Here is a 16,412-nt window from a genome sequence, read left to right as displayed (position 1 = left end):
GCAGATGCAGTATAATGTGGATAAATGTGAGGTTATCCACTTTGGTGGCAATAACAGGAAAGTAGACTATTATCTGAATGGTGGCCGATTAGGAAAGGGGAGATGCAACGAGACCTGGGTGTCATGGTACACCAGTCATTAAAAGTAGGCACACAAAAAAGCTGGAGAAACTCAGCGGGTGCAGCAGCATCTATGGAGCGAAGGAAATAGGAGGCATGCAGGTGCAGCAGGCAGTGAAGAAGGCGAATGGTATGTTAGCATTTATAGCAAAAAGATTTGAGTATAGGAGCAAGGAGGTTCTACTGCAGTTGTACAGGGTCTTTGTGAGACCACACCTGGAGTATTGCGTACAGTTTCGGTCTCCTAATCTGAGGAAAGACATTCTTGCCATAGAGGGAGTACAGAGAAGGTTCACCAGACTGATTCCTGGGATGTCAGGACTTTCATATGAAGAAAGACTGGATAGACTCGGTTTGTACTCGCTAGAATTTAGAAGATTGAGGGGGGATCTTATAGAAACTTACAAAATTCTTAAGGGGTTGGACAGGCTAGGTGCAGGAAGATTGTTCCCGATGTTGGGGAAGTCCGGAACAAGGGGTCACAGTTTAAGGATAAGGGGGAAATCTTTCAGGACCGAGATGAGGAAAACTTTTTTCACACAGAGAGTGGTGAATCTCTGGAATTCTCTGCCGCAGAAGGTAGTTGAGGCCAGTTCATTGGCTATATTTAAGAGGGAGTTAGATGTAAACCCTTGTGGCTAAAGGGACCAAGGGGTATGGAGAGAAGGCAGGTGCAGGATACTGAGTTGGATGATCAGCCATGATCATATTGAATGGCGGTGCAGGCTCGAAGGGCCGAATGGCCTACTCCTGCACCTATTTTCAATGTTTCCATGTTAGATCTCATGGGATCCAAGTAGAGATAGCCGAATGAATAGCAAATTGGCTTCATGGAAGGAAGCAGAGGGTGATGTTGGAAGGTTGCTTCTCGGACTGGAGACCAGTGACTAGTGGTGTGCCACAGGGTTCGGTGCTGGGCCCGTTACTGTTTGTCATCTACATCAATGACTTGGATGAGAGCATACAGGGCAAGATTACTGATCATACAAAAGTTAGTGGTTTTGCAGATAGTGAAGATGGTTGTGAACGATTGCGGCAAGTTCTGGATCAATTGGCCAGGTCCAATCGGATGAATGGTTGATGGAATTTAATACAGAGAAGTGTGAGGTGTTGCATTTTGGACGTCGAACATGTGCAGGACCTACACAGTGAATGGTAGGCCTCTGTAGAGCAGAGGGATCTAGGAGTGCAGGTGCATGGTTCCTTGAAAGTCGAGTCGCAGGTAGATAAGGTGGTCAAAAAGGTTTTTGGCACATTGGCCTTCATCAGTTAGAGTATTGAGTATAGAAGGTGGGAGGTCAGGTTGCAGTTGTATAAGACGTTTGTGAGACCACATTTACAATATTGTGTTCAGTTCTGGCACCATGTTATAGGAAAGATATTGTCAAGCTTGAAAGGGTTCAGAAAAGACTTACGAGGATGTTGCCAGGACTAGAGGGTGCGAGCTATAGAGTAGAGGTTGAGTAGGCTGGGTCTCTATTCCATGGAGCACAGGAGGATGAGGGGTGATCTTATAGAGGTGTATAAGATCATGAGAGGAATAGATCGGGTAGATGCACAGAGTCTTTTGCTTTAAGGGAATCGAGGACCAGAGAACATAGGTTCGAGGTGAAGGGAAAAAGATTTAATAGGAATCCGAGGGGTAACTTTTTTACACAGGTGGGTGTATGGAACAAGCTGCCAGAGGAGGTAGTTGAGGCTGGGACTATCCCATTGTTTAAGAAACAGTTGGACAGGCACATAGATAGGGCAGGTTTGGAGGGTTATGGACTAAGCTACTATGGAGTAGTGATGAAGAGGTGGGGCCTCGTGGACAGCGCCTCCTGTGAGTGTGGGGACCCAACACAGACAGTGGAGCACACGGTCACCAGTTGCCCCAAACACCGGCCACCGAATGGTGAACGAGGTCTGATTGACCTGGACGATGACACATTGGCCTGGCTCGCCTCAACGGAGCTGGAGGTCGAAAAGATATACAACAGAAGAAGACTAAGCGCAGGCAAGTGGGACTAGTGTAGCTGGGACATTGTTGGCTGGTGTGGGCGAGTTGGGCCGAAGGGCCTGTTTCCACACTGTATCACTCTATGACTCTATGACCCTCTGACTAAAGAAATTCCTCCTCATCTCCTTCCTAGAAGAATGGCCTTTAATTCTGAGGCTATGACCTCTAGTCCTAGACTCTCCCACTAGTGTAAACATCCTCTCCACATCCACTCTATCCAAGCCTTTTACTATTCTGTACGTTTCAATGAGGTTCCCCCTCATTCTTCTAAACTCCAGCGAGCACAGGCCCAGTGCCGTCAAACGCTCATCATATGTTAACCTAATCATTCCTGGGATGAAAAGAAAAGCTGCCGATGTATTAAGAGCAGGAGTTTTCTCACACAATATATTTTTCAGAATACACACTCAATAAATCACTCCTTTAAGTTTTATAACCTGCTTCTGGACATAACCCCATAGACACAAGTCACACACACCCCAACATCTGCTGTCAACCATACCCTGCATTACACCTACCACAATTGCTTTCATCTGTTCCATTTTCACATTCTTCGAATCCATTGCAACGAAGACGCAGTGGCAGGCACACGCTCTGATTACCACATTGGAAGTATCCACTAGTGCAGAGCGTTGATGACTCTTCTGTTTGAATTACTTTGTCAACTGCAACAAGAAAATGCAAAGATAGTATTCAAGAGCGAAAAATAAAATTATCCGCTTTCTCCTGAATTCCCCAAATGGATTGTGTGGGAAGGAACTGCAGATGCTGGTTATACACAGAAGATAGACACAAATTGCTGGAGTAACTCAACAGGCCAGGCAGCATCTATGGAGAGAAGGAATGGGTGATATCCCCAAATGGATTTATCAGTAACTGTCTTACACATATAACTTTGCAAATTGTTTCTAATCTTTGTCATAAAGTGCCCCATCTTCAACAGTCATTAGTTAGACTGATTTCATTATTATAACCACCAATTATTACACCTTTCTAATACTGCAAGCTTTTAGATAGATTCACAGCTTCGCTTGGGTGGCGTTGATTGCATGTGGAATCCATGGGCTGGGCTATGTCAGAAAGTGTACTCCATCATTGGTTATGTGAGGGTATGGCTCCGCATATGAAAGTGAAAGTCACTACAGAAATGATGGTCGATCATTTTTTTCCTTATTTAGCAATGGCTTCCTTTATAACCACTGACATATCGTTAATCAGTCTATGTTTGCCTGGATTTGTGTACGTTCTATTTCCCAATCTGTACATGGGATTCACACTCGATCTCTGCCACCATTCCTGTTCCTACTAAATGCAATAGTACTGTTATATCTACCCCAACTTACTTGGATCCATGGACACAAACTATCCGGATCAGGGATTTTGTCCGAAATTTGAATGATTGATTTATTATCCCCCATCTCTAAGATATCAAATATCATTCAGCAGGATAGCTGGAAGTTATTAGTTAGAGAATGATCATTTAAAAAAGTATATGATTAAGCAGCATGCACGTGGTTTTATGGAAAGAAATGTATTACTGTTCTGCACATTTATATCTTCCCCTATTACTCTATCTGTTGTACTTGAGTTTGAACTAATTGTATTTTAAGGACATAAAATGTTGGTGTAACTCAACGGGTCACGCAGCATCTCTGGAGAACATGGATAGGTGCCGTTTTGGGTCAAGACCCTTCTTCAGACTGATCGCTCTGAAGATGGGTTCTCGACTTGAAACATCACCTATCCACATTTTCCAGGGATCTGACCTCGCCATTTACAAATTTAAATGAATGTCATAAAATAAAGAGTCTAAATATTAAATACTCATCTGCTAACAAGGAAAATATGAAGCAGGGAAATTAATTGTGAGGAGAACATAAAGATTCTGTAGAGACAGGTTAAGTAATTGAGAGGCAGACGCAGTGAACTGTGGGGAAATGGGAAGTGTTGAACTTTGGTAGAGGGAACTGAAAAGCTGGATATTATTTAAATAACACGAGACATTACTCTTTAATTTACCCATGGTCCAAAAATCTATCTCAGCCCTGGATATTCTTAATAGCTCAGTGCTCACAGTTCTCTGGAGCAGAAAATTCCAAAGATTAATTACTCAGGGGTACGTAATTCCTTTGTATGTGGCTGAATTCTAACAGAATTTCCAGGGATAAAATACAAATGGAAACACAAGGAACTGCAGTTGCTGGTTTGGAAAAAAGAAACAAGGTGCTGGAGTAACTCAGCGAATCAGGCAACATTTTGGGGGGACATGGATAGGTTGGGACCCTTCTTCAGAAATTCTATACTAGGTTGCTTATTCATTGGATAACTCATATATTCAATAGCATGTGGGAAAAAAATGAAGAAAGGTTTTTCATATCTTTGATCTTGGATATCTTTGATATGCTAATAGGAGTTAACAAAATTAAACATTCAGGGTTTCTGTGTTAAAAGGTTTCAATGTAAAGAAGCCAATGATATAAATAGTATGCGTAGATTCAAAGCATAACCAGCTATCTTTGTGGAGAGATAAGTGGCAAAAGAATCTGTAAAAGGAGGCATGACTGTGTGTAATGCAATGGGGAAAAATGCTTTAGCACAAAGTAATTTCATGCTTTTAATTTCTTGATCTGACAAAATCATATTGCAATATTAATGAAGATCAGAAACTAGAATGGAGTATTTGATTTGAAAGAATTGGGAAGGGTTTAATTATACTTGGCCTTGATATGTCATGTTGGTATCAACATGTTAATGTGAATTCAAATTAAGAAGAATGTCTAGCACTGAGTAGAGGGTTATTCCAATTCATGACAAAAGAGACTGAAATATGAGCAAAAGAATGGGAAATTATTGGGGACCGTAAGGATTTCAACAAGGTGATGGATAGAATAAAATGAGTCCTTCCAGATTGCAACCTCAAGATTTAAATTGCTAACAGAGATTATTAAAATTATCCTGTGCAATTTGAATATTAAAGGTTTAAATCAAGAATTTGTTCAAGACACTCAAGGGAAAGTGATGAAGTGGAGAGAAATAATATTGCTTCTGATTGGAAAAGCCAGAATTGGGAGATAGTTTAAAAACGTTGATGAGAGAAGCCAGATGGTTTCACACTTAAGGTTTGTTGGTTAATTGGCTTTAATAAAATAATAAATTGTCCCTAGTGTGTAGGATAGTGCTAGTGTATGGGGATCGCTGGTCTGCTTGGACTCAATGGGCTGAAGGGCCTGTTTCCACGCTGTATCTCTAAACTAAAAAAACTAAACAGAAATAGTTTCTGGTTCAATAGAGCGAACGCTCCATTGAACCGTTTTAAAATATGTACATCATAACTCCATTCTCCTGCCTTCTCCCCATAACATCTGACACCTACACTAATCAAGAATCTATCGATTTGTCACAGGGTTTGGTGCTGGGCCCGTTACTGTTTGTCATCTGCATCAATGATTTGGATGAGAACATACAGGGCAAGATTAGCAATGTTACAAAAGTTAGTGGTTTTGCAGATAGTGAAGATGGTTGTGAACGATTGCAGCAGGTTCTGGATCGATTGACCAGGTGAGCAGAGGAATGGTTGATGGGATTTAATACAGAGTAGTGTGAGGTGTTGCATTTTGGACGTCAAACAAGGTCAGGACCTACACAGTGAATGGTAGGCCTCTGTAGAGCAAAGGGATCTAGGAGTGCAGGTGCATGGTTCCTTGAAGGTCGAGTCGTAGAGGTAGATAAGTTGGCCAAAAAGGTTTTTGGCACTTTGACCTTCATCAGTTAGAGTATTGAGTATAGAAGTTGGGAGGTCATGTTGCAGTTGTATAAGACGTTGGTGAGACCGCATTTACAATATTGTGTTCAGTTCTGGGCACCAAGTTATAGGAAAGATATTGTCAAGCTTGAAAGGGTTCAGAAAAGATTTACGAGGATGTTGCCAGGACTAGAGGGTGCGAGCTATAGGTAGAGGTTGAGTAGGCTGGGTCTCTATTCCATGGAGCACAGGAGGATGAGGGGTGATCTTATAGAGGTGTATAAGATCATGAGAGGAATAGATCGGGTAGATGCACAGTCTTTTGCTTTAGGGGAATCGAGGACCAGAGAACATAAGTTCAAGGTGAAGGGAAAAAGATTTAATAGGAATCCGAGGGGAAACATTTTCACACAAGGGTGGTGGGTGTATGGAACAAGCTGCCAGAGGAGGTAGTTGAGGCTGGGACTATCCCATTGTTTAAGAAACAGTTGGACAGGTACATGGATAGGGCAGGTTTGGAGGGTTATGGACTAAGCTACTATGGAGTCGTGATGAAGAGGTGGGGCCTCGTGGACAGCGCCTCCTGCGAGTGTGGGGACCCAACACAGACAGTGGAGCACATAGTCACCAGTTGCCCCAAACACCGGCCACCGAATGGTGAACGAGGTCTGATTGACCTGGACTATGACACGTTGGGCTGGCTCGCCTCAACGGAGCTGCAGGTCTAAAACACATACGACAGAAGAAGACTAAGCGCAGGCAAGTGGGACTAGTGTAGCTGGGACATTGTTGGCTGGTGTGGGCGAGTTGGGCCGAAGGGCCTGTTTCCACACTGTATCACTCTATGACTCTATGACCCTCTGACTAAAGAAATTCCTCCTCATCTCCTTCCTAGAAGAACGGCCTTTAATTCTGAGGCTATGACCTCTAGTCCTAGACTCTCCCACGAGTGTAAACATCCTCTCCACATCCACTCTATCCAAGCCTTTTGCTATTCTGTACGTTTCAATGAGGTTCCCCCTCATTCTTCTAAACTCCAGCGAGCACAGGCCCAGTGCCGTCAAACGCTCATCATATGTTAATCTAATCATTCCTGGGATGAAAAGAAAAGCTGCTGATGTATTAAGAGCAGGAGTTTTCTCACACAATGCATTTATCAGAATACACACTCAATAAATTGTTCCTTTAAGTTTTATAACCTGTTTCCGGACATAACCCCATAGACACAAGTCACACACACCCCAACATCCGCTGTCAACCATACCCTGCATTACACCTACCACAATTGCTTTCATCTGTTCCATTTTCACATTCTTCGACTCCATTGCAACGAAGATGCAGTGGCAGGCACACACTCTGATTACCACATGGGAAGTATCCAATAGGGCAGAGCGATGATGACTCTTCTGTTTGAATTACCTTGCCACCTGCAACAAGAAAATGCAAAGATAGTATTCAACAGCGGAAAATAAAATTATCCACTTTCTCCTCAATTCCCCAAATGGATTGTGTGGGAAGGAACTGCAGATGCTGGTTATACACCGAAGATAGACACAAATTGCTGGAGTAACTCAACGGGCCAGGCAGCATCTATGGAGAGAAGGAATGGGTGATATCCCCAAATGGATTTATCAGTAACTGTCTTACACATATAACTTTGCAAATTGTTTCTAATCTTTGTCATAAAGTGCCCCATCTTCAACAGCCATTAGTTAGACTGATTTCATTATTATAACCACCAATTATTACACCTTTCTAATACTGCAAGCTTTTAGATAGATTCACAGCTTCGCTTGGGTGGCGTTGATTGCATGTGGAATCCATGGGCTGGGCTATGTCAGAAAGTGTACTCCATCATTGGTTATGTGAGGGTATGGCTCTGCATATGAAAGTGAAAGGCACTACAGAAATGCTGGTCGATCATTTTTTTCCTTGTTTAGCAATGGCTTCCTTTATTATGTTGCAGTTCTTTTCTTTAATGAATAGTGAAAGGCCTGGATAGAGTGGACTAAGGCTTGGATAGCGTGGATGTGAAGAGGATGTTTCCACTAGTGGCAGGGTCTAGGATTGGAGGTCATAGACTCAGAGTAAAATGACATTCCTTTAAGAAGGAGGTGAGGAGGAATATCACTACTGAACATAAACTTACTCAAGTTAGTATCATCCATAAATGATGATGTATTACTTTTGCTTTGCAAGTCCAATCCATTTGTGTAAATAGTGAAAAACTATGGTCACTGCTGCAAACCTCATCAAGCAACTCTGCAACACTTGTCAACCTGAGTAACTACCCTTAATCCCTATTGTGTATTTGGGCTTCCATGCATTGTCATATAAGGGAAAAACTCAGCAAGGCAAGCAGCGTCTGTGGACATGATGCAGAGTTAAACTGAAATGTTAACTGTTTTTCTTTCCACAGATGTTCATAAATTCATTAGTGGCAGGAGCAGAATTAGGTAGTTCGGCCCATCAAGTCTACTCCGCCATTCAATCATGGCTGATCTATCTTTCCCTCAACCCCATTCTCATGCCCATAACCTTTAACACCTGTACTAAACAAGAATCTATCTCTACCTATGAAATATCCATTGACTTGGCCTCCACAGCCTTCTGTGGCAACAAATTCCTCAGATTCACCACCCTCTGACTAAAGAAATTCCTCTTCATCTCCTTCCTAAAAGGACATTCTTTTATTCTGAGGCTAAGGCCTCTGGTCCTAGACTCTCCCACTCGTGGAAGCATCCTCTCCACATCCACTTTATCCAGGTCCCTGTTTCCACTCTGGTGTAGAAAATTCCAAAGATTCATTACACAGAGGTACGTAATTCCTCTGTTTGTGGCTGAATTCTAATGGGATTTCCAGGGATAAAATACAAATGGAAACACAAGGAACTGCAGTTGCTGGTTTGGCAAAAAAGAAACAAGGTGCTGGAGTAACCCTGCAAATCAGGCAACATTTTTGGGAGACATGGATAGGTTGGGACCCTTCTTCAGAAATTCTATACTAGGTTGCTTATTCATTGGAGAACTAATTTATTCAATAGCATGCAGGTAACTCCAGATATTAGTTTTCCTTGTGGAAAAAAAATAAAGAAAAGGTTGTCATATCTTTGATCTCTTTGATATGCTAATAGGAGTTAACAAAATTAATCATTCAGAGTTTCTGTGTTAAAAGGTTTCAATTTAAGGATGCCATTGATATAAATAGTATGCGTAGATTCAAAGCATAACCAGCTAACTTTGTGGTGATATGTGGCAAAAAAATCTGTAAAAGGAGGCATGACTGTGTGTAATGCAATGGGGAAAAATCCTTTAGCACAAAGCAATATCATGCTTTTAATTTCTTGATCTGATAAAATCATATTGCAATATTAATGAAGATCAGAAACTAGAATGGAGTACAGGTATTTGATTGAAAAGAATTGGGAAGGATGTAATTATACTTGGCCTTGATATGTCATGTTGGTATCAACATGTTAATGTGAATTCACATTAAGAAGAATGGCTAGTGCTGAGTAGAGGGTTATTCCAATTCATGACAAAAGAGACTGATATATGAGCAAAAGAATGGGAAATTATTGGGGGCCGTAAGGATTTCAACAAGGTGATGGATAGAATAAAATGAGCCCTTCCAGATTGCAACCCCAAGATTTAAATTGCCAACAGAGATTATTAAAATTATCCTGCGGAATTTGAATATTAAAGGTTTATATCAAGAATTTGTTCAAGACACTCAAGGGAAAGTGATAAAGTGGAGAGAAAAAATATTGGCTCTGATTGGAAAAGCCAGAACTGGGAGATAGTTTAAAAACGTTGGCTAGACGGTTTCACACTGAAGGTGGTATAAATGTGGAACTCTCCCAAAAACAGCAAATGGTGCTGGGGTCAATTTTTGTTAATCAAAGAAGTCAAGGACTATCGGTCAAAAGTGGCAAGATGTGGTTAGATCACAGATCAGCCATTGAACGCCAGAATGGGCTAACTCCTGTTCCTTCTTAAGTTCCCATTGCAACTGCAGAAGGAGCTGTACATAATGCCCAGCTTAATAAGAGTTGGGGAAATGAATGAAAATTGAAACAGCACGGTGGCGCAGCAGTAGAGTTGCTGCCTTATAGCGCCGGAGACCCAGGTTGGAGACTGACTATGGGTGCAGTCTGTATGAAGTTTGTATGTCTCCCTGTGACCATGTGGGCTTTCTCCAGGTGCTCCGATTTCCTCTCACACTCCAAAGACATGGTTAATTGGCTTTGATAAAATTGTAAATTATCCCTAGTGTGTAGGATAGTGTTAGTGTACAGGGATCGCTGGTCTGCTTGGACTCAATGGGCCGAAGGGCCTGTTTCCGCGCTGTATCTCTAAACAAAAAAACTAAACAGAAATTGTTTCTGGTTCAATAGAGCGAACACTTGCATCCGTTTTCAAATATGTACAACATGAAATAAAATCACGCTTTCTCGTAACATACAGTGCATTCAGAAGGCATTCAGACCCCTTCACTTTTCCCATATTTTGTTACGTTACAGCCTTATTTTAAAATGGATTAAAACAATTTTTTATCATTAATCTACACACAACACTCCAGAATGAAGAAGCGAAAACAGGTGTTAGAAACGTTTGCAAAGTAATTAAAAAGAAATAACTGAAATATCACATTTACATAAGTATTCAGATCCTTTGCTATGACACTCAAAATTGAGCTTAGGTTCATCCTGTTTCTATCCTGTTTCCTTGAGATGTTTCTACAACTTGATTGGAGTCCACCAGTGGTAAATTAAATTGATTGTACATGTTTTGGAAAGGCACACACCTGTCTATATAAGGTCCCACAGTTGACAGTACATGTCAGAGCAAAAACCAAGCCATGAAGACAAAGGAATTGGCTGTAGACCTACGAGGCAGGATTGTGTCGAGACACAGGATCTGGGGAAGGGTATTAAACAATTTCTGCAGCATTGCAGGTCCTGAAGAGCACGGTGGCCTCCGTCATTCTTAAATGGGAGAACTCTGGAACCACCTATGCCCGGCCAAACTGAGCAATCAGGGGAGAAGGGCCTTGGTCAGGGAGGTGACCAAGAACCCAATGGTGACTCTGACAGAGCTTCAGAGTTCCTTTGTGGAGATGGGTGAACCTTCCAGGAGGACAACTATATCTGCAGCACTCCACCAAACAGGCATTTATTTGTAGAGTGGCCAGACGGAAGCCACTCCTCAGTAAAAGGCACATGACAGCCCACTTGCAATTTGCCAAAAGGCACCTAAAGGACTCTAAGACCATGAGAAACAAGATTCTCTGGTCTGATGAAACCAAGATGAACTCTTTAGCCTGAATGCCAAGTGTCACATCTGTAAGAAACCAGGCACCGCTCAGCACTTGGCCAATACAATACCTATGGTGAAGCATGGTGGTGTGGGGATGTGGGGATGTGTTTCAGTGGCAGGAACTGGGAGACTAGTCAGGATCAAGGGAAAGAAGAACGGAGCAAAGAACAGAGAGAGATCCTTGATGAAAACCTGCTCCAGAGCATTCTGGACCTCAGACAGGGGCGGAGGTTCACCTTCCAACAGGACAACGACCCTAAGCACACAGCCAAGTCAACGCAGGAGTGGCTTTGTGACAAGTCTGTGAATGTCCTTGAGTGGCCCAGCCAGAGCCCAGACTTGAACCCGATCGAACATCTCTGGAGGGACCTGAAAATAGCTGTGCATCGACGCTCCCCATCTAACCTGACAGAGCTTGAGAGGATCTGCAGAGAAGAATGGGAGAAATGACCCAAATACAGGTGTGCCAAGCTTGTAGCGTCATACCCAAGAAGACTTGAGGCTGTAATCGCTGCCAATGGTGCCTCAATAAAGTACTGAGTAAAGGGTCTGAATACTTATATAAATATGATATTTCAATTATTTATTTTTAATGACTTTGCAAAAATTTCTATACACCTGTTTGCACTTTTTAATTCTGGGGTATTGTGCGTAGATTGATGATTAAAAAAAAAGAATTTAATTAATTTTAGAATAAGGCTGTAACGTAACAAAATGTGGAAAAAGTGAAGGGGTCTGAATACTTTCTGAATGCACTCCCAAAGGAAGGGAGTCATATGTTCAGCATATTTCAATAAATACCTGCCTTTGAAAGAACAAACAGAGTATTTATCACAGCTTTCAAAATAGTGAAACATCCATTAGTTACAATGAGATTGTTTGGTAGAACTGTCAAAGTTACATGGATTAGTTTAGCAACAGCTTTGTAAACAGTAATCTCCCACGGGAGATTGAGCTGATTGACCAGTTAATATGTTGTGAAAGATTTGTACAAGGTGAACAATGTACAATGTTTTCCAGTACATTGGAGGAACTGTTTGACTTGCAGTTAAAATATACAGTGTATTCATCTAAACACCAAATGGTCGTTTTCCAAATGATTTTGCCAAACATTCCACCATGTTTCCTCTCTACAAATACATTTCAGAAGCAATCACCTATAGTAAGGTGTTCTAAACCATTCTGAAAAAAAAACATGGATCCTACATCTTGAAATTCATTGGGTCTTTATTTCCTGATTAGATCACATAGAAAAATAGGCCATTCGGCCCTTCGAGCCTGCACCGCCATTCAATATGATCATGGCTGATCATCCAACTCAGTATCCTGTACCTGCCTTCTCTCCATACCCCCTGATCCCTTTAGCCGCAAGGGCCACATCTAACGCCCTCTTAAATATAGCCAATGAACTGGCCTCAACCACCTTCTGTGGCAGAGAATTGCAGAGATTCACCACTCTCTGTGTGAAAAATGTTTTTCTCATCTCGGTCATAAAAGATTTCCCCCTTATCCTTAAACTGTGACCCCTTGTCTTCCCCAACATCGGGAACAATCTTCCTGCATCTAGCCTGTCCAACCCCTTAAGAATTTTGTAAGTTTCTATAAGATCATAAAGCTCCACAGAGTGCCACCGACAAATAGTTCACCCACCTTAAGTGCTGGTGAAATCAAAGATTCATGTTAAATCAGTGATGGAGATAAAGATCAAGTCCTATTTGTTGGTCATAGAATAACTATCCAGCCTTCTTCCACCATCCAGCACCAAGCAGTGGCTCAGACACACCCAAGTACATTTAACATGAAGAAACAAGGAACAGCAGATGCTAGGTTGGAAATAAAAGACGTTGAGTGCTGGAGTAACTCAGCGAGTCAGGCAACATCCCTGGAGACCGTGGATAGGCGACGTTTCTGGTCAAGACCCAAGTCATTTGTTCTGAAGGAGAGTTCTGACCTGAAACGTCACCTATCCATGTTTTCCAAGGATGTTGCTTGATCGACTGAGTTACTCCAGCACTCTGTGTCATTTTTTACATTTAATGTGAGATGGGCTTCCGTTTCTATGATGCTTCAGGCGGTGAATTCTTCACCCGTCACATTAGGACGATTTTTTTCCTCATCTCATATTTTACCCCTACATGCCCACTACAAACCCCACAAGCAGAACAGCCAACCGCAACATTGATAGCTGCTAAACCAAGCCTAGTGTGCCTGGGCAGCACAGTGGTGCAGCTGGTAGAGCCGCTGCCTCACAGTGCCACAGACCCAGGTTCAATCCTGACCTCAGGTCCTGTCTGTGTGGAGTTTACACATTCGCCTTGTGACCGTATGGGATTCCTCCGAATGATTCTCAGATCTCAAGGATGTGTGAATCGATTTGTTAATTGCTGGTGTAAAATGCCTCAAGTATATAGATAGGTAAGTCATAGAACATGGAGGGAGTTGAGGAAAATGTAAAAAATGAATATAATGGGGTTAAAGTAGGATTTGTGTAAATGGGTGGTTAATAGTTGGCAGAGACTTGTTGGGCCAAAGGGCATTATTTCACACTGGATAACTCCAGGGCTCAGCTGGCAATGAAACCAGTATAAAACCATTAATGATGACATTTGGAAATTTTCAAAACTATTACAAATCGACTAATTACCATTTTGGAAAAATATATATTATAGAACACAAAATACCACATTTAAACAGACAACTAAAACTTAATTAATACAAAATATTGTCGACTCCTTAATCCCTGCTCTCTTACAGATTCGGTCATTGACGGAGATTGTTCCTTTGTCAAGTCGAACCTGCTGGGCTGATTTATGAAGTTCTGAAAGGATTGGGTGCCCTGTGCATCAATCACAGAAACATGGACGTACAACAGAAGAATTTGGAAAGCAAACAGCACATTGGCCTTTACTGTAAGAGTATTTGAGCAAAAGCGTTTTTCTCCCAATACATTGGGTTCTGGGAAGATTACAATTGAAATACTATGCGTGGGTCTGGCCCCCCCCCCCATGTAAGGAAGAACATGTTTGGGATACAGGAAGTGTAGCAAAATCTTCAATACTTTAGCATGCTGGTTTATCATATATCAAGAGTTTAAGCTGACAAGGCTTGTACATTAAGGAAGTCTCGAAAAATGAATCAAATCCTTCAGCATCCTGATAGGTAGAGTTAGGGAACAATATTTTCCTTGGCTGTGGAGATGAGAAACGAGAATCATGGTCTCAACGTAACAGGTTGGCCATTAAGGGCAGAGATGAGGAGAATGTCTTCACACAGAAGGTTATGATTCTTTGGAATTCTGTACCCAAGAGTACTGTGGCGGTTTTGTTACACAGAGTGGAAACAGGCGCATCGGCCCACTGCGTCGACCAGCAATCACCCATTCACTAGTTCTATCCCACACACAAAGGACAATTTACAAATGGCAATTAACCTACAAAATTGCATGTCTTTGTAATTTAGGAAACTGCAGCACCAGGAGAAAACCCGCGCAGTCACAGGAAGAATGTACAAACTCCACACAGACTGCACCCGTAGTCAGGATCAAACCCGGGTCTCTGGCGCCGTAAGGCAGCAACTCTACCGCTGCACCACCGTGTCGCCCCTTACCGTCACTTTGCATATTCATTGCATGAGTCGATTTATTTCCGGATGTTTGTATGGGGTTAGTCCAGAAAAGTGACAATGAGGCAAATGATCAGCTATCATCTTAATGGATGATGAAGCAAGTACAAAGATGGGAATGGCATGCTCCTGCATTTATTTATTATGTTCTTACGAAAGTCTACAATTGTACATTGCACCATGATCAATGGAGCACTGGACTGGAATTGGCAGTGCTCATTACTCAACCTGTTTCTATGCATTGTTTGTCACCTACACAATTGTCCTGGTGAGAATTTTCTATTCTCTGCAGTGAATCAATCGCATAACATTTGCAAACCACGTTGCTCACAGCTGGTACGTGCGTGGACCTTCCTACCACAGAGACTGTAACATACTGCACCCAAGTGGCTCTTAAGTCATCCCTTACACCCGAGGTGCATAAGATGCTTTCACTCATCGTTAACATTTAGATGATCTCCATGAAGAACATTCACTGGATTCCTAGACAGGCGGCATGACTCCTGCAGCAGTTCATGTTAATTTCACTCATAGGGTGGTGGGTGTATGGAACAAGCTGCCAGAAGTGGTAGTTGAGGCAGGTACTATAACAACATTTAAATGACAATTGGACAGGTACATGGATAGGAAAGGTTTAGAGAGATATGGGCCAAACCCGGGCTGGTGGCATGAGTGTAGATGGGGCATTATGGTCAGCATGGGCAAGTTGGGCCAAAGGACATGTTTCCATGCTGTAGAACTGCGACTCTATGACCTGATGTATTCAGATTTCCAAAACAACAAGAACCAGCTTGTTGGGGACAAGGTGCATTCATCTATGGAATGGTCAAAGACTCCTAAACAAAGAGGATCCACAGCAGCTTAATCACACAAAATGTTATTAAGTAAGTTATGCTGGAATTGCACTGGGTGCCTCGATTAACTTGGAGATGATCTTACAGACTGAGCAACCGGGCAGCTTGGAAACCCACGACAGAGAAGGTACACTTGAAGGACAAGGGCCAGGAGGATGACAAAGTGCCAGAGTGGCAAATTCCCGACGAATGTGTGGCCTTTGATGCCCTTTTCTTGTACCAGTCTTTCCACTGTTGAAGATACAACCAGCACTTCCTGCAACCTTATACGCCTGAATCTTGGAGCAAAATCCTGTCATCTCTGTGCACTTGTGGACTAGGCTCACCACCTCACGTGGCCTTTGCCTCAGCTCCAAAGGTTTTCTATTTATTTTCCGAACCTTCCTCCTCTGGTGGCATTTCTCCTCAGCCCCATATCCAACCCCACTCCATAATTCTCTCTGCCACTCCAAGACAATTCGGAAATTAAAATCATAACCTTTGGAAAACCCCCACTTTTTATTAGCACCTGGAAACATGATTCTGCTGAATACGAGTTTTCACATTCTAATAACAACAAGGCAGTTTGTGCCAATGTTCACACCTCGCTTCTCGACTTGCCAAATACGTTTTATGTTTAGCTCACAATTTACCAGTAAAGAGTGGGTTCTGGCCAGATCAGCTGAATGCGTAGTCAGCACATAGATCATAGCCACATAGACTCGTACTTGAGCATGCTGGTGGCCTTGCCGAGGCAGCAGTAACAGAGTGGATCA

The 16,412-nt window shown here is 42.3% G+C and overlaps 1 protein-coding gene across 1 annotated transcript in view; it reads right to left on the bottom strand.

The window, feature by feature from the left end:
• LOC116979418 (relaxin receptor 2-like) overlaps positions 1–15,956 on the bottom strand; it is a 65,799-nt gene extending 49,843 nt beyond the window's left edge. Inside the window, exons 1-4 of the mRNA XM_033030981.1 lie at positions 15,878–15,956; positions 13,935–14,018; positions 7,144–7,290; positions 2,640–2,786 (exon numbers count right to left, since the gene is read on the bottom strand). Coding sequence (XP_032886872.1) covers positions 2,640–2,786; positions 7,144–7,290; positions 13,935–14,018; positions 15,878–15,956 — 457 coding nt within the window. The remainder of the gene's footprint in view (positions 1–2,639; positions 2,787–7,143; positions 7,291–13,934; positions 14,019–15,877) is intronic.
• Positions 15,957–16,412: the final 456 nt, after the last annotated feature.

The sequence above is a fragment of the Amblyraja radiata genome, chromosome 12 (genome assembly GCF_010909765.2).
Source record: "Amblyraja radiata isolate CabotCenter1 chromosome 12, sAmbRad1.1.pri, whole genome shotgun sequence".
NCBI lineage: Eukaryota > Metazoa > Chordata > Chondrichthyes > Rajiformes > Rajidae > Amblyraja > Amblyraja radiata.
This window is presented reverse-complemented; position numbering and strand designations above follow the sequence as displayed.